The sequence below is a fragment of the Pelecanus crispus genome, chromosome 5, assembly GCF_030463565.1.
Source record: "Pelecanus crispus isolate bPelCri1 chromosome 5, bPelCri1.pri, whole genome shotgun sequence".
NCBI lineage: Eukaryota > Metazoa > Chordata > Aves > Pelecaniformes > Pelecanidae > Pelecanus > Pelecanus crispus.
Genome location: NC_134647.1, coordinates 23,150,645 through 23,176,585, shown reverse-complemented (window position 1 = coordinate 23,176,585; position 25,941 = coordinate 23,150,645). Strand labels below are relative to the sequence as shown.

At 37.7% G+C, this 25,941-nt stretch overlaps 1 protein-coding gene across 1 annotated transcript; it reads right to left on the bottom strand.

Moving 5' to 3' along the window:
* Positions 1–1,080: 1,080 nt before the first annotated feature.
* Positions 1,081–21,608, bottom strand: PPIG (peptidylprolyl isomerase G). Its single transcript, XM_075710353.1, has 12 exons — positions 21,540–21,608; positions 21,359–21,433; positions 19,018–19,125; positions 18,463–18,507; positions 16,395–16,482; positions 15,237–15,266; positions 15,011–15,150; positions 5,378–5,582; positions 4,196–4,363; positions 3,574–3,658; positions 2,615–2,751; positions 1,081–2,318 (listed from the first exon to the last, which is right to left on the bottom strand). Exons 1-12 carry the CDS (start codon positions 21,598–21,600, stop codon positions 1,199–1,201), a joined length of 2,262 nt encoding a protein of 753 aa, XP_075566468.1. The 5' UTR covers positions 21,601–21,608; the 3' UTR covers positions 1,081–1,198.
* Positions 21,609–25,941: the final 4,333 nt, after the last annotated feature.

Below are 25,941 nucleotides of genomic sequence, written 5' to 3'. Positions count from 1 at the left end.
GCCCACTACGTTAAGTTACCGCGTACTGGCTGCTCTTTGGTGATCGCACATACGCGGGCACTCCTGCAGCAACACAAGCCAACCTCCTCCTCTTTCCTATGAAGGTGTGGTGGCGAGAAAGAAACAGGGGTGGGTCCTAGAGGCAGGAGAGGAAAGCAGGAAAGGGAGGGAATTGCTTTGAGGAAGACACACGTAGTAGAGAATGAGAAGGAATTCACAGTACAGTCTTTAGAATGAGGGGATGCAGGGAGGAAAGCAAGTTTTTGTTTTAAAAAAATTAAGAGCCTGTTTTAAAACGTTACTTGGAATTCTGCTTCAACTACCCCCAAAACCAGTATTGGAGAACTGCAACAGTTTTGTCATAGACTGCTAAGAAGCAGCAAGAGTAGAACGGATTTCCTGGTTCCTTAATCTGACACCCACTGTGAATTCTAGTAATCTGTTTCATCTCTGTGCATCCATTAATTAGCAACTGAGGCAGGGCAGGTCTGAAGCATCCAAGCTTGAGTTTTCTGCAGTAGACAAACATGAAAGCATGGAACAGAAAAAGGAAGTTACAGGGAAAAAATTACACTGATGAGCACTTCAAAAAAATTATTTTAGGACAAAGAAATAACTCCCAAACACAGGTGACTGCCTTATAGCATGTATGAATTCTACTGTTGGCAGTGACAGAAATACAAACAGTGACAATTTACTTTAATTAATTCACTTTGTGACTACAAAAAAAATGACATGATTTTCCTCTATAAATTAATTTCCTTCGGATTTATACCTACTGAAATACAGATGTAGCAACACTGGAGTGATGGACACCTTGCAACATTCTCCTAGCTTTAAGGTGACACGTAGTATACTTGCAGCTTTCTTCTTCACACATGAAGCAAGCTTCTTCACAGGCAGCCTTTGTTTGCACTAAACTAAGTTCATCAGGTAAAAAATAAATGTGGCATAGAGGTTACCTTTCTAGCTGCCAACACACAAGAAAGATACATAAACCAATGAAATATTTAAAACACAGCACACTGTATTACACATATAATTTGTTTTTCATTTCAAGTTTATTAAAACTTTAGCAGTACAAATGATCCAGGTTTTAGATTATCAAAAGACCAAACTGAAGTCCACATCTTAAAAAAAGGCGTTCCCCAAAATGTCTCTAAAAGTTTGAGACAATGGAAACATGAAGTCCACAAACTCATCCGTGCCTGTCGTCATCTGTTCCAGGACTTGTTTCATGATCAGACTTTTTATCCTTACTAGGGGCATGATCTCTTTCCTGACTCTTTGATTTTTGGTTTATTTCTTTTTCTGCTGAGGATCTGGTCTTTTCCTTTTCTTTACTGCTGCGTGAGTATGATTTTTTTGATTCTCTCTCTTTGCTACTTGGTCTCCTTTTTGAGTCTGGACTTCTATCCTGATCTCTGCTAGACTTCTTATCTTTACTGGATTCAGGACTGCTACTTTCACGGCTTTTTGAACGCCTCTTCCTTTGGCTTTCAGTATCATTCCTCTTATATGAGCTTCTACTTTCTCTATTTGAATACCTCTCTCTGTTTCTGCTTTGACTTTCCTCCCTCTCTGAGCTCCTTGATTCTCTCCTCCTCCTATTTTCTCTCCCCCTGTATTTATCTGGTGTACTTCTCCTTTCTCTGCTTCTTGATCTTCCTCTTCTTCTTGTTTCTCTATCTCTATTCCTTGAATAGTCTTTACTTCTACTGCGATCTCTGTCTCTGCTTCTCGATCTTCCTCTCCTACCCCTATCTCGGCTTTTGCTTCGATCCCTTGTTCTACTGCTGGAACTATGTTTTCCTCTAGCATGCTCACGCTCTTTGCTTCTTGACTTACGTTTCTCCCTGTCTCTACTCTTCCTATGGTCTTGTTCATTGCTTCGTGAGCCTGCCCTTTTACTCCTCTCCTTGCTCCTACTTCTTTCTTTATCTCTCCCTCTAGAATCATAGCGCTTTTCTTTTTCTCTACCTTTCTCATGGTCTCTCTCTTTGCTTCTTGATCTTATTCTCTTTTCATCATGCCTACTGTGCTTAGAGTCTCTTTCTTTACTTTTTGATTTCTCTCGGCTTTTACTATGGCTTCTAGATTTAGCTCTTTTCTTGGCCTTGCTTTTGTTATGTTTGTCATCTTTTTCTGAATTCCTTCTTGTCTCCCTGTCTTTACTGCTGGATTTGTGATCTTTTTTCTTCTCTTTTTCCCCTCTTCTGCTTGGACTTTCAGAAACTTGTCTGTGGTCTGATATTTTTCTCTCTTTTCCTCGTCCTGGGCTTTTTTGATTATCTTTCTTGTTTTCATTTATTTCACTCCTTGGAGAGAGAAAGAAAGAAGTTTTTAAATATTTTGGATCCCCTCCACTCAGAAAAATTAAGTCAGAAGTGAGACAGCTTCACAACTGAAACTTAAATCACATTAGGTCATCTATATTAATAACTATATATTTACAGTAGCATGATTAAAATCTGACACAGTTAAGTAATGGGATAACCAAATCAGTGCCCTGTTTTTTGGGAAGTAACTGTAATTGAAAATCTACGATGACAGGTATTACTTTTAATACATAAAAAAATTTCAATGCATATACTCCAGAAAGAAATAATCTTACTTGTCCCCTTTTATCCATCTTTCTCCACTAGACACTCTCATTCTTTGAGCTCTTTGCATTTCTTGCCTCCAATGTGGAGGAGTTTCACTGCGTCGGAATCGATCTCTTGACCTGGATCTGGAAGGTGTCCGATAACGCTTGAAGGGAAAAAGAGAAAATTGGGTGTAAGTTTAAATTTCACATGCTGGGATAGCTAAGCAAGATTTTTACCCCGGCAGTCGATTCTGCATAGCACCTAACATGACACTTCACATGTATATACCAAGTTTACATTGACAAGTTATTAACTTTAAAATATATTTGACGTTCAGCTAAAGCAGGAATACAGAAAGTCTGATCAAATAACTATTTTTAAGGTAACTTCTATTTCAGGATTTTTGTACTCTGCTGAGAGGTCTTCTCCTGTTGCTTTTAACTAGCACAAATGCAACTCACTTTTCTAACAATGAAAATTCTTCTTAGCTTTGACAAGCAACACGAAAACAATACTTCACACTTTTTATTTAAGGTTTTTACTAAAAATTTGAGAGATAGAGACTTCTGTTACTAAAAACATTTGCTACAAGCAGTGCACAGCATATGGCTTCACAAAATCAGAACCAGCTCCCCCCTGCCAAAACGGGGAGAAGTCTTCCTCACATTCCCGGCACTTATGTCGTACTGGTTCTGGTGTTCACTAGAACTCTTTTTGAGCTAATTCCATTCTCTAATTCACAGAATACTACAGTAACACAAGGAAAGTGGGTTCTGTTCCCCCCCCCTCCTTTCAAACAAACTCAGTATGCCAACAGGAAATTAATTTAATTTTCCTTATCTTCCTTCAAGGCTCAGTCCCCACATCAATTATGATGCACCATAAATCCTGCCATCAACCAACCTAATAAAGCTGGTTAGTAACACCAGCAGCATGACGGTGCTACCACCTTATTTATGTTGGGAAACAGATTGTAAACATTTACCCTTGGTCCTCTTCCTTTTATTTTCCTTCCAGATCTTGTCACTAACAGCCTCCTCTGGTATGTTGACTGTGAATTCGATAGATTACTAAAAATAATTTTAAAAAAGCGGTATTGTTTATAACATCAAAGAAAGAAGGAAAGAGAAAATAAAACCAATCTTAAAACCTCTTCAGAAATTTAACTAAATGAAAACATACATTTAATTTTATTTTTTATTATCAGTGCAGACAGTAACAACCACATAGTAAAAACTTCAGATTTTGTGACCACAAAATATTTTACAAGATTTCCAGGGTTTCCCATTTTTGAAAGAAGAATAAATTATAGGTTCAGAGTGGACAGTTCCAATAAATTCTAAATGAAATTGCAATGCATTTTACTTTTTCTTGAATCGAGTCATTTTACATTTTTCATTCACTAAAACCATTTTCAAAGACTAAGCCTTTGTTCTAGGACAAAGACAACAGTTGCCAATAAACTGAAAAATCCATTTTGAACCCAGCAGTGCTCAAAACATGGAACTGTTTAATCGGGAAAGGACTCACTTAACACTAGAGTCCTAAAACAGTAACGTGACCATATCACTGTCAGCGCATAGTCAGACTCAGAACAGATATATCACCTTTCTCTTTCCTTCTCTCTGCTCTTCCTCTCTTTTTCTTTCTCATCTACTTTAGGAGGACTTTTCCTCATCAGGAACCGGTTTTCAGGTACAGGAGGAATTTCTTCAGGACGGACAGTAGATAATGGCTGTGCTTCAGGGTTTTCATCTTCACTTTCACTGGATGAGCTTTATTTTTGTACAAAAAAATATTTATACTTAAAGCGAGTTATTTGGATGAGGAAAGACATTTCAATCTATTTAAGTAATTCAGAAGTTCCCTTATTTCAATACATAATGATACCACAAGAAACTCAGGAAACAGAGCTATTTCAGAAGCAATGTTTTTTCCCCCCTATGATACCTTTGCTCCAAAATGTACAACTGCAGATTTCTGACCAACATTTTTATCTATGATTTCCAATGGGGCAACACTGAACATACATTTACTCTCTATTTAGATCCAGCTTTTTTAAAAAAAGTTATTTTCTTTTAAAAACACCATCAGGAGGGTCAAATTCAGGTCTTACACCAGCATATAGAACTGGCTATAAACTATTGTAATTCCAAGAAGCTGGTATAAACAAACTTGTGTGAAATGGGCTTAGTCCCACAGAAACAATGTTTAGGCAGCACTGCCCTAAGTTGCACTGACACAACTTGTATCTCACATTGAACTATAAGCAAAACTGTTAGATTAGAAATAACAGTTTCGGAAGCAAGAGCACCTTTTGAGTTTTATTATCTTCCAGTGAAACTGCAAGACTTTCGGCATATCAGACAGAAATAACGTTGCTAAGTACGTTCATTTCTTTATTTTTTGTTTAGTTTTGCTTTTATTCCTGCATACTACATTCTCGTAAGTCCCACTGCATATAATTTAAATTGAATTGTACAGAAGTGATTTTAGGGAAACAAGCTATCACTACCCATTTCAAACCAAGCACTTCTGCAACTTTTCAAGCCACATATACGTAAGTCTTAGTCCATTCCTTCACTCCTTTACAAGCTGCAGCACGTATACACACAGACACTGTCCTTTGCCATCATACTAGAAAAATTTAAGCTTGTATATGGAAACCAACTGACTCCCAAACTTCAAAATACCTACTTCACTAGTTACAGAATACTATTCTGTGGTTATAGGACAAGAAAATGGTACTGTATGGTGTACATGTAACAAAACAGAATCTCAAAATTGACCTTTTCTTGCTTTTCTTTCTCTTTTTCTTTTCTTTCTTGTGTTTCTTGGAATTTTTCTTGTGTTTCTTTTTTCGTTTTTTAGATTTATCTTCTGAAGCACTCTCAGAATCTGACGATGAATCAGAAGATGACTCTGAATCACTTGAACTTTCCGAGTCACTGGATGAGGAAGACGACTTGTGTCTTTTCTTTTCTTCTTTCTTGGCTTTAAGTCAGAATAGCAAAGACACATTTTAATATCAAATACTTCAAAACAAATCTCAGAAAAATCAACTTATCTAGTATCTGCCTGAGCTTCTTATAATTGTGTCATGAGACTACTTCATCAAAATACTTAAGAACAAATTGAAATTTTGGAGGAAACACTGTCTCCCAAGTACAATAAAGGATGTATCTAGAAATACGTAAGAAATTTCTAACATTTCACATTTACAAAGCTCTAAAGTATCGAGTTTATACTGTCAAGAACTTGTAGAACCGTGTAAGTTTTCAGATGATGTTTTATAAGCTACATGTGAAGAATTATTTAAAATTTACTTAGGAAGTGTTTGTAAAAAAATTTCTTTGGCTTCAGGTTTATCCTGACTTCATATAAAATTTATTCAAATCACAAACAAGAGAAGTTTTGAAACTAAGTGCCATAGACTAAGCTGATTACTTGCTGAATTTAGCTCAGAGGGAAGATTCAAATAACCAACCTTCCTGCTAGGTGAAAGCATGCTCAGAGAACAGTCCTCATCCTCCAGCTCATCATGTGCTGTTTGGGTTTTTTGTTTGTTTGGTTTGGATTTTTTTTTGTTTTTAACAGAAAGATACAAATAACTTACTAACCATCTGGTATGAAAAGGAACCCTGCTAAAGAGCAGACTAGTCCTTAACTACATATTTCACCATTTCTCATATGGCTGCTGGAGCTGCAATCAGCAACTGACTGGTAATCTGGTATTAGTCTGACAGGAAATAATCCCAGAACGAACACATATTTTTATGCCCTTTAACTAATCTGAGACCTACTTAAACTATTAAAAGTGATGCAAGTATTATTTCAGAGTCACACTAATTTGAAAAAAAAATATATGAAATAAAATGCATACTATAAAGACTTCACTAAAGGAAGTCTAGGCTTCTGAGTTATGACACTTCAGGTAAATCAGTTAAATGGTATGAATACTCCTCAAATGCGTTATGAAATTCTATCAGGCTACTGTCCAGAAAATGAAAAGCTCTAGCCACAAAATCCAGGAGAGCAATACTGGTTGTCTTTGGACTGCTGTAATTGACTTTTCTAATTAGCATCCAGTATTATTTTACTTTGCCATTGCAAATTTCAAAGACAGCCCATCATTCACTACACAACATACTACAGCCACAGACAGAAGAAACAGAACCTTCACCATTAAACAGAAGAAAAATATACCAAAAATAAATACTGATGCCCAAACAGCTTGTTTCCTTGTCACAGCAAACAATCCATATTTTAGGAGAACACCTGTTAAGACCTCAGAACAGGCTTCAGATCAGAGACGGAAATGAATCTTAAAATCACATATGAATCCCAGCTGAAAGCATTAGCCTATTTTGCAAAGCTTTTAATACCTTGCTCTATCCAAAGAATTCATGGTTTACAGAGGTATTATCTGACCTACATCAACAAGGAGTTTAAGTGCAACCTCCCATCCCCTCCCCTGCTTCTGCACAAAACAGGTAAGGGAAAACATTAGGCACCAAAGACAGGATTATGACTATGCTGCATATGAAAACTATTCAGACACAGAGAACACAATGTTTTCATATAACAGAAAACATAAATGTCTCCCTGAACAGCCTAAGTTTTTTTCTTTTCTATGAAAGACAGAGAAATTCAACTGTTTAGTCTAAGCAAGCATTTCTTCTATTGGCTTCCACTTGTGCCCAACAAGATGATGCAATTTGGACAACTATTGTGTATCAGTCATTGTTATAAAATAATTAAGGCAAGTGATTAGAAAAACTCTTGTTAAAAAAAAAAAAGGTAAAAATATGTTACGATAACTTTCCTATTAGATTATATTTGTCCTTGCTCTACAGAAGGGAAGTCCTTTTGGGTATTACAATAACTCAAGTGTCAGAAGATAAAAGATTTCAAGAACTTCAAAGAACTACAGGTTATTAACTAGCTTTTTACTTATGAACAGCCTTGATTTTGTATATATGGATGGGAAGAAAAATTCCATTTCAGAATTCCCCCCTAGCAATCTCTGATCATATACCACATTTACAGGTGTCCAGAAAAAAAAAGTTAAGTGGCAGCAATACCAATACTAAGAAGTATCTATTAACAGCTATTCAACTTCTAGTGTGCACTTTTTTGGAAAATATGTTCTTTTAATTCTGTATAAACAGATTAGAGATCTGAAGGAAAAAAAAAAGTTATGCTCATGTAGATAACTTGCTGCAGAGCTATGAAGAGTAGTTCTGATAACTGCCCTTCTGAAAACACAAGTGGCTATTTAATGGAACAGTGTATCAGTTTTTGGAATTTTAGATTCTCCAACTGCTTAGCAGGTATTACCAAGATGACTGACTCCTGAGAGTTAGCAGTAGGTATCTGTAACTGCAATTAATGTGAGCTCAATGCGGAAATTATCAAATTCAACACTAACTTGAACTTATTTTCACAAAACTGCATGATGGGAGGTAGCAGTTTTTCAAGGATTATGAAAAGCAATAAAACTTACATGAAATTCCTTGCTAAACTGGTCAGAGGAGAGAATAAAAATGAGTCCTGGGGATAATGAGTCTTAGTATAATACTCAGGGATGCATTACTTGTAATAATAAGCTAGTACTTCCTACCAGATTAACTCTTCACAGGAGAGAAAGTTCTCATTTGGTCTAGAATGATAAAAATCAGTGAGGACAGACAGATACACAGTTGCCCAAAACACATTCTAGTTGCACTTCAGGCAGCTTCTTTATGACAGATGATGTACTGCAGGAACTTCATATTGCCTCTTGGAAATGGGACATAACTGGGTACGCTTTACAGTTGCAAAGTTAAGCATGGATGTATTATACCAACTGCAGAGACAGACAATTATGGGTTCCTAATGGAAAAGAGAGTCAGCATTTCTCAGAAAAGCAACAGTTAAGCTCTCATCCATAGCATCAGCTCTTAACTTTTGTTCTGTATATAGTTACTGAATGTAAACCCGTGAAATCTCAAATATATGAAGTTGTCAGTCCATCTTATCTACCATGTTTTGTCCAGAACACCTTCTGGCTGTAGACTGTGATGTGTTGATATTCTAAGATTTATCAGCAGCCTTCAGTATTGTTCCAATATTTTCATGACAATGCCCATAATGAAAGCTAAGGCAATATTGTTCTTTATTTTCAGCAAAGTATTAGCTGGTAGAATTAGGTCATCCATGTAAGCCAACACCTCTTTTGTACCAATCCAGCATCCTACTCTGTCAGGTCTCCCATTCAGAATGCACCGATATATACAGTGGTGAAAGCTTTCCTCTTCACATTGATGCAGAACACTTGCTTCCAAATGAATTGGCTGAGATAAAAGATCTGGATGACTGCAAGCTAGCTGGGGCTTAATTCAGGTAACACTGGATCAGATACATGGTGCAGAAAAATCTCAGCAGGAACAATTAAGTACCGTGTCTTGGCCTCTCTTTGTGGCCATACTCTTTATGGATACTTTTTTCTCTCCTTCTAACGTTACTGAATCCCCACACTGGTACAGTGGATGAAATTTAATCCCATTGCACTAAATTGCATTAATTTTTCAGACTAGCATCACAGACACAAGTCATACCTGTATGACTTCTACAGTGACTTTTTTCATGGTCTTTTCTATGCGTTTATTCACAAGCCTCATTTGATACAGAGTAATGAAAGCCTGACAACCAACTGAAACACAACCTCTGTACTTCATATATGTATTAGTCTTCTGGTCATTTCTGGGTGCAGTATAAACTAGCAAGTTGTCTTACCTGTTTAAGACAGCATGCTGATTGAAATCAGCTGGTTCTCATCGGATGTTTTTAGAGCTTCTTGCAAAATACTTCCAAAAGACAGATGTCTCATTATATTTTTTTACTTCCCTTGTTGGTCCAGACCAAGACACTTGGTCTCTTTTCTCAAACTTTTGCTCAACATCCTTATTGAAGGACTATATTTAATAAAAAGACTCTGTAATATTTTATATCAGTTTTAGATTGTCCAATATATATACATTCACAGAGTGTAACAAGTACATATTTATAAAAGAAAACTGAACAGTTTCCAAATTAATTTCAATCAAAGGTGTCAAGCCTGGTGTCATATAGGCCTGGTGACACACAAACAAGAATAATCTCACCTGAGCTCTAAATACCATGAACACAAGAAGTACTAAAAAAGTTAACTAATTTCTAAGTCCCAAGACACTTACAAATACTTCTTATCCATTCAACACTTGGTTTTGGCCCATTCAAAAAAACTAATACACTGCACTATACTGTTTTCTACATGCCTTCAGGCAAAATGAGATGTCTCCAAGCTCCATTTCAGAAATACCCAAATAAGGCATCAATAAATGCAGTCATTTCCTGTATTTTCTCCCTCCTGCATCTGTTTTAACTGTGTCAATAATGATCTGCGACAGTTTTATATGCATTCTATTAACAAGTTTATGTATGCTATAGTAACTACTTAAAAATGAGTAAGTAATAGAAATGGAGATGAGTTAGTGAGCAACTACCTCAACCAATATAATGCAATTCGTAACATGCAGCAAATAACTTCAATGGAAGATGTATTTGGGAAATCATGTGGCAGGTAGGGAGTGAAATGACGAGAAAAAACAACATAACACACCCAACCAAAAAGCCTAGAATTGTTTACACAGCAAAGACAGAATATCTGGCAAGAGGTTTTGGATATACTTTCTGGTGACATCCAACTATCCCTGTCCAGCAGCAAATGCTATTTTGACTACTGAACCAGTCTGGTGCTGGCCAATTACAGTTCACAACAACAAATGACACTGCAACATCAAGGTCAGCGAGAAAGAAAGAGACTTCTATTTACAGTCCAGCTGTTCCAGCTCATTAACTTCAGGATCAGGTTTCAACTTATGACCACATCTGAAATAGATACATCACTTCCTACTCCATTCACTATGACCTATAGTATTTGCCAGACTTCATGAATTACATGATCATGCTGCATGGCACAGCCAAGCACTCGCCACAGCTCAGCTTGTCATGGACTGTAGCAAGTCTTACATTAGCCCCACGATATCGGACTCCTGGACTTGAAATGAAGAAATTACTTGGCCAGAAAGGAGTTGGGCTCAGGCACAAAAGTCAGAACAGATCATCTCATCTTGTAATTCACAGCAGTGACACTCAAATAGTTACCTTATATCAAGTCCAATAACCTGTGTTGGACTACAGCAGTCTCCAAAGAGAGTTTGCCTTTACTTCAGGACATTTAGACAGATATTCTCCCCAGTAATTTTTTCCAGTGTTTAAACACCCTGCTGTTCAGAGTATCAGGTCTTTTTTTCAATTTTGCATGCATCTTGCTTCAATTATTTGCCATGGGTTCCTATCATGTCTTTCACTGCTTGATTAAGGACCTGCTGTTTCTTACAACGAAAATTATAAGCAGTAATCAAGTCCTCAGAGATATGCACTAGGGAACACTACCATACTTGGTTCCTGTTGATCAGACGACATTGTTACTGTGAGGAGTCCTATATCACAAAAGCCTCTGGACATAGATGTATTTGTAGACAACCAACCTACCACACAGCTGCAACAGCAGAGGAAGGAGGAAAGGGGGGGGGGGGGGGGGGGGCGGCGGGGAAATCCATCTCCAGCTTCACTTTGAACAGTTTCAGCTATAGCCAAAACTGTTCAATACCTAATGGCCAGTTCACTGGTGGGGGCGGGGGGGTGGAGGTGGGGGGCAGGGAGCAGAATCTGGAACAGAAAAGTCTGAAACAACTGTTCATAGCAACCGGCTTGTGGAAAGGGGGCTAACAATGATGCGTAACAAGCTTGCAGAAGAAAGGAGTACTCTAGGGGGTGAATGGGTAAGAAAAAAGGAAAGGGAGGATACATGAATCAAAAGTCCAGGTAAGATGTGACTTACCAGAATCACCACTTTCTAAGACTGCTCTTACTCCATAGATATTTCATGATTCCTAAATGTGTAATTTTGTACTCTTATCAGTGCTTGATAATTTGTACTGATATTTTTAAAAAGAAACTGTACTGGTAGAATGACCTAATCACAATATTGTTCTTTGATGAATTATGAAGGCAGCCATAATCTGCCTTAATTGCAGAAAGCACACTTTTACAAGCAGTGATTCTACAGGGACATAACATCAACGAAGATCATGAATCAAGCCTCGCACTGCTCTGTGCAGCATCCCTAGAAATACACTTTTCATGAGAAATCTTCATTAGAGGCTCTTGTTAAAAATTGCCCAAAGCACAAAGCAGTTTCATTTTTTGTTTGTTTGTTTTTGAATCAGAATGTGTCTTATATTCTTGAAAACATCCCAGATGTACCTTTGGTTAACCAAAGTCATGATCTCAAACAGTGCTGCCAGGTTTGTTTGACTAGACCACCTTCTGCAAAACTTTGTCAACTGGTATCAAACTCCCATTTGTCATTAAGAAAATTAATATTATGTTACTTGTTCCACAGTTTTTCTTGAGAATTAACTTAGTTTAGTTAGTCCATAATGACCTTGCTTAATACTTAGCTCTCTTCTCCCCCCTGCCCTCCCCAGCTTTCAGGATTTTTGCTGGAACTTTTAAGACTTTCTAGAAATAATACCACTTGGCCAGAGAGATTCTTCTTTTATAATTTAGCTTCTCTCATTCATTTCCACTAACTCCTCCAACTTTAAGGAATAAAAAGAAAAGGAAAAAAACCAAAGGAAAAGACAACAAACATTCCATTTTTCTAGGTGATCATAATCTCAAAACCCAGGTGAAAGCTTCTGATCTGGGCCTCTGCAGTATTATAATTGTGATTGCTGTATCATTCAATTCACCTAGCATCCAGTAAGTTAGCTCAGTCAAGTCATCATCTACTCATCCCTAAATAAATCCAATTCTTCTATACAAAGAGATAGATTTGCTTCCTTCATAAAGCACTTCATCTGGGTATTCATCATGATGCCCAAAAATCCAATCACCTTTCCTCAACTTTAACCTAAGAGAAAAACACTCCTACCAAGCACCTAACTTCTACTATGATTCCTTCTGCTAGTGCCATCTTGGCTTCCCTGCTAAACCCAGGAAGTATCAGTTCTATCTTCATTCCACAGAGACTTGCCTAATTCCTTCCTTTATATTGCCTACCACACAAGCTCATACAATAAATATTTTAGTTTAAGCCTCCCCTGCTATCATAATGTACCCTCCCAAAGAAATTTGCCATTATACTTGCCTCACTGGCAACCTCCTTATTACTCTACCTTAACAGCAAATTCTTAGAAGCAGTCTCCTGTGGAAACTGCCTCGTATTTCACAGTATCAGTTCCCTTTTGCCTCCCATAGTAATGTGCTATGAACAGTTCCACTGTTAGATGACTCTCTGTCAGTGATCTTCCATGACACTGCTCACCTCCCAGAAACTGCTCCTCCTATCTGGATTTCCCAGCCTCTTCCATACATTGACAGGTCCAAGGGCCTCTCCTGCTCCACCTGTCAGCTCTGGACTGCAGCTTGGCAAATTTCCTTCTGCTAATGTGATGACAAACTGTTCCTCCTATCTCCACTGCCTCAGGTCAGCACAGCTCATAAGTGGTTCCATGTTGTGCATTTAGCAAACAGCTCCAGCCATGCTATCATCTCTCATGGTAGCAGCAGATTTCCCTTTGCAGGTCCTACAGACAGCCTTTTGCTTTCAACAGCAGAATTCTCCACTCACCAGGATCTCCATCATGGTCTGTCAGGCAGCACCTTCATCAGGCTGGCTCTGCATTAGTGCCCATTAGGGTGCACATCCCCCTGCACTCAGCTCTGCCCTCCACCTGCCCAATCCCGGTGCTAAGGCCTCTTGTTCTCCAAACACTCCTGCTGCCCACCACTATCTAGTACTGTGCCTTACAGTCAGTTGAGTGGGCTATCCCATTGCCCTGGCATCAACTTCCCTCCGTGGTGCACCAGACCAGCTACAGGAAGCAGACTCTCCAGGACCCCAGCAGTACTGAGGCGAACAGGTACAGGGACACAGACAAATGGGTAGGACCAGACAGTCAGATCTTTCCAGAAGCCTGTTCTCTTTTAGGTGAAGTTAAAGGAAAAAAAAAAAAGTTTTGTATTTATTTTATTCACTCTTTTGAGGACAAGTATTTTAAAGTCCTGCCTAATGACTTTAAGTCATCAGACTGCTCAGTGCCAAAATTTTCATTTAGTCATTCAATTTCAGGTGTTCTAAAACGGACTAAAAAGGGAGCGTGGCAAACCAAGGAAGACATAAATACAGTGTGGGTATCTCACCCTCTACCTTCACCCATCCTATAACTGTATTGTTTTATTTATTTTCTAATCTACGCCACCCATGCATTTTCCAACAGATACCATGCTCCCGAGTACTGTCCAGAAAAACAAAATTATGTCCTAACACACAGGGTGACTTATGAGTTAATCTAAGAAGTTCTAGAACCTTTGAGAAGTCAGGAGCCATGAGATAACTTTGCTTGGAATTCTGAGATACTGAAGAGATCACTTCAGACTCTAAATTCATTCTGCTAGACATCACAACAGGTGAACACAGAACCCTATCAAAAAGGAGAGGAAAAACTGAGCAGTTCAAGTTTGAATGCCTGTATTTTCTGTAGGCCAAAGAAACAATTATTCTTATCTTGTGCTTCAATATCCTTGGTGCAACCCTTCACAGCATGTATCAGCAGAAGATGCTACAAATGAAAAAGCATGATGATCCCTATCACATTTCCTACCAAATATGCATCCTGGGTTTCCTCTAACGAGATTCTCCAGAGTGACAGCAACATCTTAGATCAAGCCTGATTTTGTAAAAGAAGCAGAATCCAATCTCCAATACCATGTTCAGCTCTGGAATGGCAGAGCAGGGCATCCCTTCCAGAAAGAAAGGCAGGTTCTGTCATATTCCTGTTTAAGAATATAGTTTATAGTAACTTAAAAAGGGTGTCTGCTAAAGGGCAATTCTAGGCAATTTTCTACTCTTAAGTGCCTGTTGTGAAGATTTACCTAAAAGAAACTTGAAGTCAGTTCAATACCTGCAAGAAAAGTAGCAGTTATCAAATAAAATCAGACTGCCATCAGTCTTCTTAACATAGCACTCTACTTTCTATGGGACGAGTGCTTGTCAGCTTTGTACTAAAATTTAGCTAGTGTAAGGAAATCGAAGACAGGAGAAGCTTTGAAGAAAGCATATATGATATTTCTTTAATGTCTTCTGCATCAACACCTTTTAAGTTTTTTAAAAGACAGACTGTACTGCAATGTTATTCACCCTTCCACCAACTGCCCCTCCATCCATCACAGATAAGTTTCTACACATTTTTATAAGCAAACAGCAGGGAAGAAAACGAGCAAAATTACCTCATAGTTTGCATCTATGTAAACATACAATTCAACTTTACCTTTGGATTTTGGAATTAACTCTCCACAACTCAGTATGCGTACTTCAGCATATGGTTTACTAGATGCATCTGTTTTCTGGTTTTCTATTTCTCTCACAACTTCCTGACCTGAGATGACTTGTCCAAAAACAACATGATGCCTGAAGAATTTACACAAAAGAATTCTTAGTACTTAATTTTCTCAAGGCAGTTCCCAAACAAACATAAGAAGATAAGATATATTTACCCATCTAAGTGAGGTGTAGGTTTAGTTGTTCTGTTGTTTCCAGATTTTAATTTAAAGAGAAAAACAAAGTCAGTATTAGTGGAAAGCAGTCAGCATTTGAAGCATGTCATACACACATATGAAGGTGAAAGTCATTTTGAGTGAACTAATAAAACTGAACAAAGCCAATATATATTATTCTACGTTTGTGTGCAGTTAAAAGTATTTAATGTTTTATACATTAAAATACCTATTCAATTCATTACTTTGATTATCACATTTTACTGAACAAAAGTGCACAAGTTTTTAGACAGTATCCGCATATGGGATATAATAAGTATTCTTTTTATTAAATTATATAAATACCACCAGGAACAGATATAAAAATTAAGGTAACTGTCTCGGAGCAGGAAAACTGCAAATAACCCTCTATATATTAGAAAATTATTAGAAATCAAAGGAAGAAAAAAAAAATCTGTATGTACAGATTATTTGACATAGAAGTAGAACTGACTTTCAGCTTTCCCCTATTCTAGCATTACTAAGGCATATGGATGTCAGCCATGGCAGAAGTAAAAAACTAAGATAATTACAGTAATGATCAGTCAGAAATCCCAAAATAAGGGTCTAATAGTAAGTGACATACACAACTCACCATGTTAATTAAGGTCATGAAACATGGGTAAGAGTGACGTATTTCAAGAGTGTTTTCTGTAGCTAAATTAAAGAAGAGCCTACTGCAATGTATTTTAAGAATTTAAGTTTTAACTGTGAATGTGACTGCATTGGAAAGTTAGTTTGTGACAAAAAAACCTCCCTCTGCTACTTTTGAGAACTCCCAGAGCTGTTTTGCTTCCTTCCAGACAACACTTACTAGAAGAAAGTGGTAAGTGTTCTACAAAGAACCAACAGGTTTGCTTTATTGCCCAAGTTATAACACAGCTACTGAAAACTACCGAAAGCTCTTTTGCACAGGCAATAAGCACCGAACACAAAAGTGATAAAAATAGTCAGGCTACCTAAACAGCGCATTAGGAAAACGGCTACTTGCATGCAACTTTGTAAAAAACCATCAATTCTGGGTTTGCACAGGAGCTAGTCTCCAATATTTAAAAGGATTGCCTTTACAGCTTACAAATGGCAAACCACACACACATTTCAGTACAGTAGAATACTTACATAAAGAACTGTGAACCATTTGTATCTTTCCCTCGGTTAGCCATTGAAAGGAGAAATTCTTTGTTGTGCTTTACAGCAAAGCTTTCATCTAAAGAAAGTGTTTTCAGTTACTTTAAATAGACCGCATATGCTTAGATAAATGCTACAATCTAAGTAAACTCATCCTTATTAAATAAATCTGCTAGTCACTTCAGTAAAAAGTTGTATTAAAAATATATTCAAAATAATAGCTATTTTGAATATATTATTCCTTCCATTCTAAATAATGCAATTTAATAAGGAGAAATATGAATTAATGGTTTATAGCCTGAGAAAAAGCTAAAAAATTGAGTGTTCTTGTTCAAGAGATTTGTTTCTTGCCAACATTAGCACAGACCTCATAATTTTAAGTTGTTGCTCTTCCTATTCTGCACATGCTGATCATTGTCTCTTTGGAGCAGAAGTAGTTTTTTAGCTGTGCATTAACTATTACGAAACCCCTCATTTTCAGGCAGTTTTGTTGTTTTGTTATTTTTTAATACACATGGATATCCAGTTTGATAGCAATCCCAAACAACTTCTGTTTGTCTTGTCAGACACACAGATGAACTTACCAAGCTGGCCATTAAGAACGTAAGCTTAACTTGAATGAATCCTACTTCTGGTGAGCAAATCATTGTAACAGTTCAAACTAAATCCCAATGAAACCGTGAAATGTAATCACTGTTCTTCATTTAGGATTATCTCTTGAAGATGTCTTATCTCCCTCCTTTCCCAAAACAGCATAAAGGCTGTTGGGGGATCCAAATTCTTCAGACAGAGGAAGCTTGCTCAGTATTGTTTAGATACAGATAGCAGGAGCAAGCTTAACAAAGAAGAAAAGTACACTATCTGTAAGGCTATGGTTTCACATCACACTGTCACTGGCAGCGAAAGGGACAGTGCCACCCACTCTCCAGTCACCTGTACAATTGCGATCTGGCATAGCATCAATCTAATCCTATGGTGAGTTGGTGAAGGGATCCACAAAACCAAAAACTCCCACAAATTCAGTTTCATACTGTGGCTGAGTTGAACAGCCAGTTTGCAACTGCCAGAAAGTAGGCAGAGGTTTTGCTCCTTCTTCCATCTCCCCAACCATACGTTTCCTCAAACCCAGCTGCTCCTTTGTGTTGGTTCCGATGCTTGCCAAATCATTGAATTGGGTCCACTCACTAATATGGAAATAATTTTTTTTGCTGCGATAGTCTTTGGGCATTTTAGCAAGATAAATCAGCTGGAAGTTTGATCTGAATGAGAGTCAGTGCAAGCTAAGACCTTCTCCCTCTTTTGGCAGTTGCAAACTGTTGACTGAACTCAAGGTCTGACATCAAATTGCAGCCTGGCCCTACTGAAATAGTGAATAATTCTTTGGATTGTTTGCTGCAAGCTCAGACAAGGACCAACGTTAAAAGAAAAGTGGCAGGGAGGAGGGAGGAGCATAACCACTCCTGCTGGTGGCACCTAGCCATCACATGGGTTTAGGTGTAACAGAAAAACTGCCCCAAGAATCACAGAGATGCTCCACTACATTCTGGACAAATACAGGCTGGGAAACACACTGGAGTGCGGCAGAGGTACTTCTGCAACACTGACTGAAAAAGAACCAGGACTGTGAGAAAACTGATGGCCTCTTTATCATTAATTCCTCTTGGGTTCAGGAATGCAGGGCTTTATGCTTTCTTTTGAATAAATATTTGCAAGAAAACTTGACTCCATCATGCCTTTCTCTTTTTCACTGGAAAAGACAATTCCCAGCTTTTAGCCAGCTGCTCAAGCCAAAAAGCGTATGTTTAAAAACAGTTATAAAAATGTAGATCTGGTAAAACAGACAAATACAAAGGAGTTGTTTTAATTTTTCATTAATTAAAAAGGTTCCTATCGTAAAAGCAAAATAAAATAACCTAAACCAGACAGTCAAAAGCCTCTAAGACCACATAAAATCTTAAAAAAAACCAATGGAGTTCAGGTTTACAGAACAGAGACTACAGAATGTGAAGGTGATTGCTTATAGTAACACCAAAATAAAGCAGACTGATAAAATTCTTACCTTCAAAAAAGCCACCATAAATGGATTCTCCTCCCCTGCCATTTCCTTGAAAGAGGAAAAGTGACAATTACAACTTAAAGCAGTGATTAAGAGAGTCACGTATGTGGAAGGTGCTTCATAACATGATATACCAATCCAACTGCATCCAAGTCATTGACATTATTCTTCAAGATATGCAAAGAAGATCAAGATGCATCTTTGTAGTCCCAAAGCAAACTTGGAAAACAAGGAAGTATTCTCCCATGTATTTTGCTACAGTCTCCCTTTTTACTTTATTTCCCAGCAGCAGATATAATATTTTACCCTCACATTTAAGCCTTTCAATAGAAAAGTACCAAGTACTGAGATAATGGAGCAAAAGTGTGTGTGTGTGCATGCACATGTATAAGTTTATAGAAGTTTATTATATACGTTTTCATTTAAAGATTTTTATGCAGAGAAAAGGGAAGAAAAGCAGTTGAATCATAGACTAATTTATAAGTAAATGATGCTACACAGAACTCCTGCAATATTCTATTACATAGGCATTAAATTCTTCAAAGATTCACATCATACCTTCACTGAAGTCACCTCCTTGGATCATAAAATCTTTCACAACCCTGTGAAACAGACAACTTTTGTAATGCAATGGCTTTTGGGTGGATTTTCCTGTACCCTTTTCACCTAAAGAAGAGGAGGAACAAAACCCAAAATTATTCTCTGTACCTGTAGAATCTCCACTACAAAAAAGTAAGCACGTAATCAAAATCATCTACTAAGCTCTGAAAAATTAGCTTGTGAGGCAGACACATACCTGTAATACCAGTAAGAAGCTAGCATTTAAGAAAGCAGAGCAGAAACTACCTTCTGTCTCTACAGTTATACCAGAAGAACTCCTTACTGACATCAGTATACAACACGGGTCTCTTCCATGCAGACTGACTGAAATTAAACAGCCAGTTTAAAAAAATAGGCATTGCTCAGAAGCATCCAAGAAACACTCAGATCTTCAGTTACAACATGGCAAGGTAAAGGTACCATAAAAGCTCATTACAAAAACAAAGAGGCAGGGGGAAGGAAAAGGAATCTCGTTCCCTGCCCCATTCATGATCACAACTGCCACGTTCCTCCTTTACATCAGCTCTGGTGCTCAAGACCCATAAGCAGACTCTCTGCTTCAACTACACCACTATCTACTTTCCCTGCTACCCTCAAACAGATAAAGTCTCTGTTGAGTTAGTGAGATGAATGGCTCACGGTGGGTCCTGTGAATGGCAGAGCTAACCTCAAGGTAACAGTAAGGTAAACAGTGGCAGCATGTGGGAAGGAAAAGGATCTCTTCCTCTCAGTGCTGGCAAACCATTGGACTGTATCTTCCTATAATCTTATTCTGAGCTATTTAACTGGCAGGTTTTGTCACGGGCAGTTGCCTCTGAACTTATCTGTAACAGACTGGTGCCTCCATATGGATCCAACTAGCTAGAAAAAACACTTCTGACAGGAACTTTGATGAGTGTAAAGCTCTATCTGTTCCACTAACTTGGCATATGCCTAACATAGGTATGCCAGGAAAACACAGAGCTGTTGATCCCTGTTTTAAGAAGACAGCATATACTTTTCAAAACTGCCTGAAAAAAAATAATGGGTAAGGAAAACAAATAAAATCAAAATTTGAATTAATTTTCTGATGATCAATATCATAAACACTTTGCCCATACATTTTCCTCATTTTTCTTAAATCCTTTAAAGCAGCAAAGTAGTTGAGCACCTGAATTTGATTTTGAATGTCAGTAACTACATATGAACTTAGCAATACTTGCTCCTGACCTGAAATGCTGTTGAAAGACTTCAAGCCAAAAATTTTAAGCAGTGGCAGGGAATAACACCTTTATGCAATAAATCTGACTTTTGGGTAGTTGATAGCAGATCAAGAATTCCATGGTCACATGATAAGATACTCACAGACATTAAAAAGAATCACTTTAAGGTTCAAATTTGTTAACAAGTTTTGATAATATGATTTTGTGCCAGTAAACCCAATGCCAGATCAGATAATACCCACATTCCTGCAGACATCATGAATGGTGCACTAAGTGTTCTAGCTAACTCGACATGAATGTATGTAATTATGCACCAACACCTGATTCAGATTATATTAGCACTGCTGCATGATTCAGTATTAACAGCTACATAGCCTTGATCTGAAAAGCAACAGAGCTGGAAGGAAAAGAAGCAGAAAATGCTGAAGACAGAAAGCAGGTATGCTATTTATGTATTCACAAAATTATTCTTGTGATAATAAATTTAAATTTTGCTAAACTGTCAGCATTTTCAACAAAACCATGCAGTCCACAGGACAATAATTCTGTTTGGAAATGCTTCCAGGAGAGAATCTTCTCAGTATTTTGTTCAAGAAATAATCTGAATTTCAATAGGAGTGGAAACCACCAGTCTCCATCAACAAAGAAAAATTAAAATGAAGAAAAAAATAATACTAATGAATACCAGCAATACCTTTCAAATACCTCAAAAGTATCATAAAATACCTCAAAGTATCATAAGACTGAAAAGCAAGTCTGCATGGTTGACCTCCTATTGGCTACCTTTCAAGACTGGATAATGTTATATAATGTGAACAGTAATATCTATGCTAGTAACAGAAAATCAGCTTACTGTGTCCGTATTTAAAGTTGATTAGTATATACTCCCTGCAACACACTAAGCCAAAGCTACAACTGCTTTGATTCTATATCAGATGTATATGTGAAATCAGCTAAACCTCTAGAGATACCAAGAACCAATGTTTCACATACTTATTTTTATATGTAAGAAAATGTCAGGAAAAATAACACAGACATCAGACTAGCTAACAAGGTATTACATTAAAAATTATAAATAAAATTAAAAATCTACAAACCTGTGCAAAGGCAGCGAAAATTCTCACATGTCTTTGGACACACATCTGAAAACAGTTCAAAGACCACTCTTCCAGCTAGAAAAAAAAGCCGTATTTATTATGAAGTTGACTGGTATTTGTATTATTCTTAGGTATTTTATATGAATATCATGTTACTGAATGGATATTTTAATTTTCTTACCAGGTACATTGTTGATGGCTATGTCAAAAAAGCAACGAGGTCTCTGGACCTTTACTCCCATGGCTTCAAAAGTTTAAATACTGTAAGTAATAAAAATAAAGTTTAGTTTTTCCTTTTGTGTTCTGAAACTATGTGTAAGTCAATGTAGAAGATTTTACAAAGATAACAAAAACTGCAGAAAAGCAAACCTTCAAAAAAACCCAGAGCGAACATAACTATTTTTTAAAGTTCAGAAAATGCAAAGTATTTCAGGTAATTTCCATGTTTTGTAGACCCAAATTAATTATTTTAGTCATGTGTGCTGCAATAGTATTAAATTTAAACTTGAGTGCAATACTTCAGATGAGGAAATACAAAAAGAAAAGATACTGTAAGGTATGGAGCCATAAATAAAATAAAGCTTGAAGTCTTCTTGCGTCCAGATAGTGTAGGTAATCACCTAAGCTGTCTGCTCCTAGAATTCTCTATCCTAGGTAAAATAAGCATCAGAGAGGAAAAAAAGAAGAAAAAAAAATCAGCTTTGAGACCAAACAACTTGAGTGCTCTCAACACTTTGCAACTGCCTTTCAACTGTTTAAAAAAGACTAATTTGCAATCTCAGTTAGGCTCAGCGTTAGTGGCTGAGAGGCTGCCATCTCCACATGCCAAGCCACCCCTCTGGTCAGGGTTACCAACTTCAGATCAGGCTTGTTCTCCTCAGGAATACATCAGCTGCTGCAGTCCACAACCCAGCTCAGTTCATCTCAGTTACTATTAATTACCTGGGCATGAACTACAGCTGCTCAAGAGAGAACATACTGCTTGTCTAGGAGCACAGAAAGGTCAACAACCCAGGACAGCAGACTACTTCAACTGCTGTAGGTGAGTAATAATTGCACAGGTCAGAAATACCAGAAATTTTGCCACAAATAGAGAGAATGGTCAAAGAGCAAGAAAATAACTTATGATGGTTACAACTTGACAAATCACCAACATATTGTGATGTTAAGACTTAAGCATTACTTTCTTAGAATATATTCTGGATTCCTCTCACTGCAGTTATCAGAAGCTGCTCAATTAGGATCCAAACCATTCTACATGAAAAAAATACAAAGATGTAGCTCTTCATAATTACTGCTAAGTGAAATTATTTTGGCTTTTTATTGTTTCTTTTCCTTTTATGTCATTACTTATCTGAGTCACCTTCCCTGGAGGTATTTTTAAAAGATGTGTAGACGTGGTGCTTAGGGACATAGTTTAGTGATGGACTTGGTAGTGTTAGGTTTACAGTTTGACTCAATGATCTTAAGGGTCTTTTCCAACCTAAATGATTCCAATGATTCTTTATCAAGAATTTTAATGCAACTTCTCCCTTTGTGTAACAAGCAATGTCTTACTTAATCCCATTTGCATCTCCAGCCTTCCAAGATTATGTACAATCATGATATTCTTTTCCTTTTCTGAAGCCCATCCCCTCTGAATTACTTCACAGAGGGGAAAAAAACCAATGATGCAAAAACATCTGTAAGACTGGAGTACCTTATCCAGAATTTGGAATATAATCCCACAAATTTTCAGTTCTAATTATTTTTTATTGCCAGAAAACACTACTCAAATCTAGCTGACATACTGCATACATCTCTCCTAGAGCTTTGCTCATAGCTGTACCACAGAACAGCCTCCGAAAAATTTAATTGTCGCCATCTGTCACTCTCAGCTTACGAACAAGAGGCTGTAAGAAATCAAAAGACAGCAGTGTAATCATGTTAGTCTATATTCTCTCTACTTGCGCTCAGTGTCACTCCTAACATTTTGCCAAGGATTACACAGTGAAAATCTCAAGAACAATGCAGACTGATTTAAACTAAACACCACTCAGTAGTTTATAATTCATGTGATTTTTAGCATGAGAACACTTTGCAAACACACAGAATCTCACTAGATATCCTCTTAGCTATGTAACAAATACATAAATGCACACAAGCTCATCAAAAACAGCAGGCTTGCCTCAGTCTGTTTGCTCCTCTCCCTAAATTACAGTTTCTCTCTTCAATTAGTACAACAAATTTTGTAGCCAGGCAGAGAAACAAATAGAGAAAACACCTGTAGCCAAGAACTTTGATGCTGTTGGGTTAGCAGAAGGCTGACCAGCTCACCACGCTGCTGCACAAACTCTGGGGCCGCACAAGGAAGGTGGCAGCGTGGGCAAGGGGAGACAGACAGGTGGGAGGAGACAGACTGCCTTCAGAACTGATACAGCCAAAGGACAGCCATCAACTCACACCATCAGCAGCAGAACAGACTACACAGCTGCACGGAGGGGCAGGGGGATATTTTTTCCTAGGAAACCTCTCAGAATTAATGCTACAATAAATATTGTTTGGTGGTAGAACTGGCAGTTTTAACGGAACTGAGACATCTAAGGACCAGTAGTACCACAGCTGATCAATTGTACCCAAACCTTAAACATTTAGCTGTAGCGCTTGAGTGAGGAGGGATTTAACTGCTGCTTTACAGGCAATTTGCTTGAGAAATTTAGATGTATGCCTTAACATTTATATCCAGTATTTTAGCCAAAATAAACACAAATTATCTTAATATGTGACACAAGTTTTATTTCAAACATTGATAATGACTAAAGCTAAATTGTAAAATAAAAGTCAATATACCTACGTCAATTTTTAACTCTGTTTTGTAGAGAACAGGGTGGAAGAGAGAAGTAAGAAATAAAGAATTCTACCTGAACCCCTATTCTCGCCAACTTTTACTCAATTTGATGTTTTTCTGCCTCTACATTACCTCATGAACAGTGGAACAAATGAAGTTTAGTCTGTGTTCTAAATGTTACCTCCAATGTCCCCTGCACTCTCCCTAAATCCTCCAACAATATCCCCCAAATACTGGCTGCACTTGGTTCGAAATGACAGTTATGTCAACTGGTCAGTATGAACACCCTGACTCAACAAACACCAGGCCAAGTAAACATACCTAATTCTTGAGCTGATGTTGCCTACTAAACCAGGCTAAAGTATCAGTGACGTTTATCCTACCTACAAGTCAAGTGAGCGTTTCCCCTCCAACATACTTAAGTATCCTTTGCACAGTTATTACTTCAGACAGACCTTATCCTGAAGTGTCACAGGGAGAACTACAGAATAAACTATTAATTTCTATTAATGTAGTATTTAATATCAAACACAATCTTGTACATACTGATCATTTAAAACCTGTCTGTATTAAAAGCAAGTACATGGGGTATTGTCCTGGTTTCGGCTGGGATAGAGTTAATTTTCTTCCTAGTAGCAGGCATAGTGCTGTGCTTTGGATTTAGTAGGAGAAGAATGCTGGTAACACACTGGTATTTTAGTTGTTGCTAAGTACTGCTTATGCTAGTCAAGGACTTTTCAGCTTCCCATGCTCTGCCAGGTGCACCAGAAACTGGGAGGGGGCACAGCCAGAACAGTTGATCCAAACTGACCAAAGGGCTATTCCATACCATATGACATCATGCTCAGTATATGAACTGGGGGGGGGGGGGGTTGGCCAGGGGGCAGCGATCGCTGCTTGGGAACTGTCTGGGTATCAGTCAGTGGGTGGTGAGCAATTGCATTGTGCATCACTTCCTTTGTATATTATTATTACTATTATTGTTATTATTAATACTACTATTTTACTTTATTTCAATTATTAAACTGTTCTTATCTCAACCCAGGAGTTTTTCTCGCTCCTACTCTTCTGATTCTCTCCCCCATCCCACCGGGGTAGGGGGAGTGAGTGAGTGGCTGCGTGGTGCTTAGTTGCTGGCTGGGGCTAAACCACGACAGGTATGAATGTTAAATACAGAACCAACAAAGAAAAACAATTCGAAAATACCAAGAATAAAGTCAGAAAATTACGAGTAAAGCTCAATAGTACTATGTGTCTGGTAACAATAGTGCTTACATGACTTGGGTATTTATCTCTTCAACTTTATTTTCAATCAGAATGTGGCTACTCTTAATCCACAATACTTCGCATTTTTTAATTGTGAACTTGATGGAATTTTACTAGTGAAGGGAATATGATTTTAAAGTCAATCCAAAAGATGCTCACTATACACAGACACAAAAATGTGCTATGAAGAAGGGTAATTTTAAGAAGTCAGCTCACTACTTCTTTCCAGAAGTCCGTAAGAAAGGACAATATAACAACCCAAGTACTATCCTGAAATGTTCAAGCCATTCATCATTCTCAACCACCTCGTGTCTGAGGAGCCTCTTAATAAGTCTTAAGTAGAGACTATGCCGCCCCCCCCCCCCCCAAATCAAATGGCCAAAACCAAAAAACCATGTCAGTGTATCTAACAAAAGAGGCCTGTTTGGTTTATTTCTGAAAGTGGAATTACAGTTCAGCTCAGAGCATATTTGGTGACAAATGCACCAAA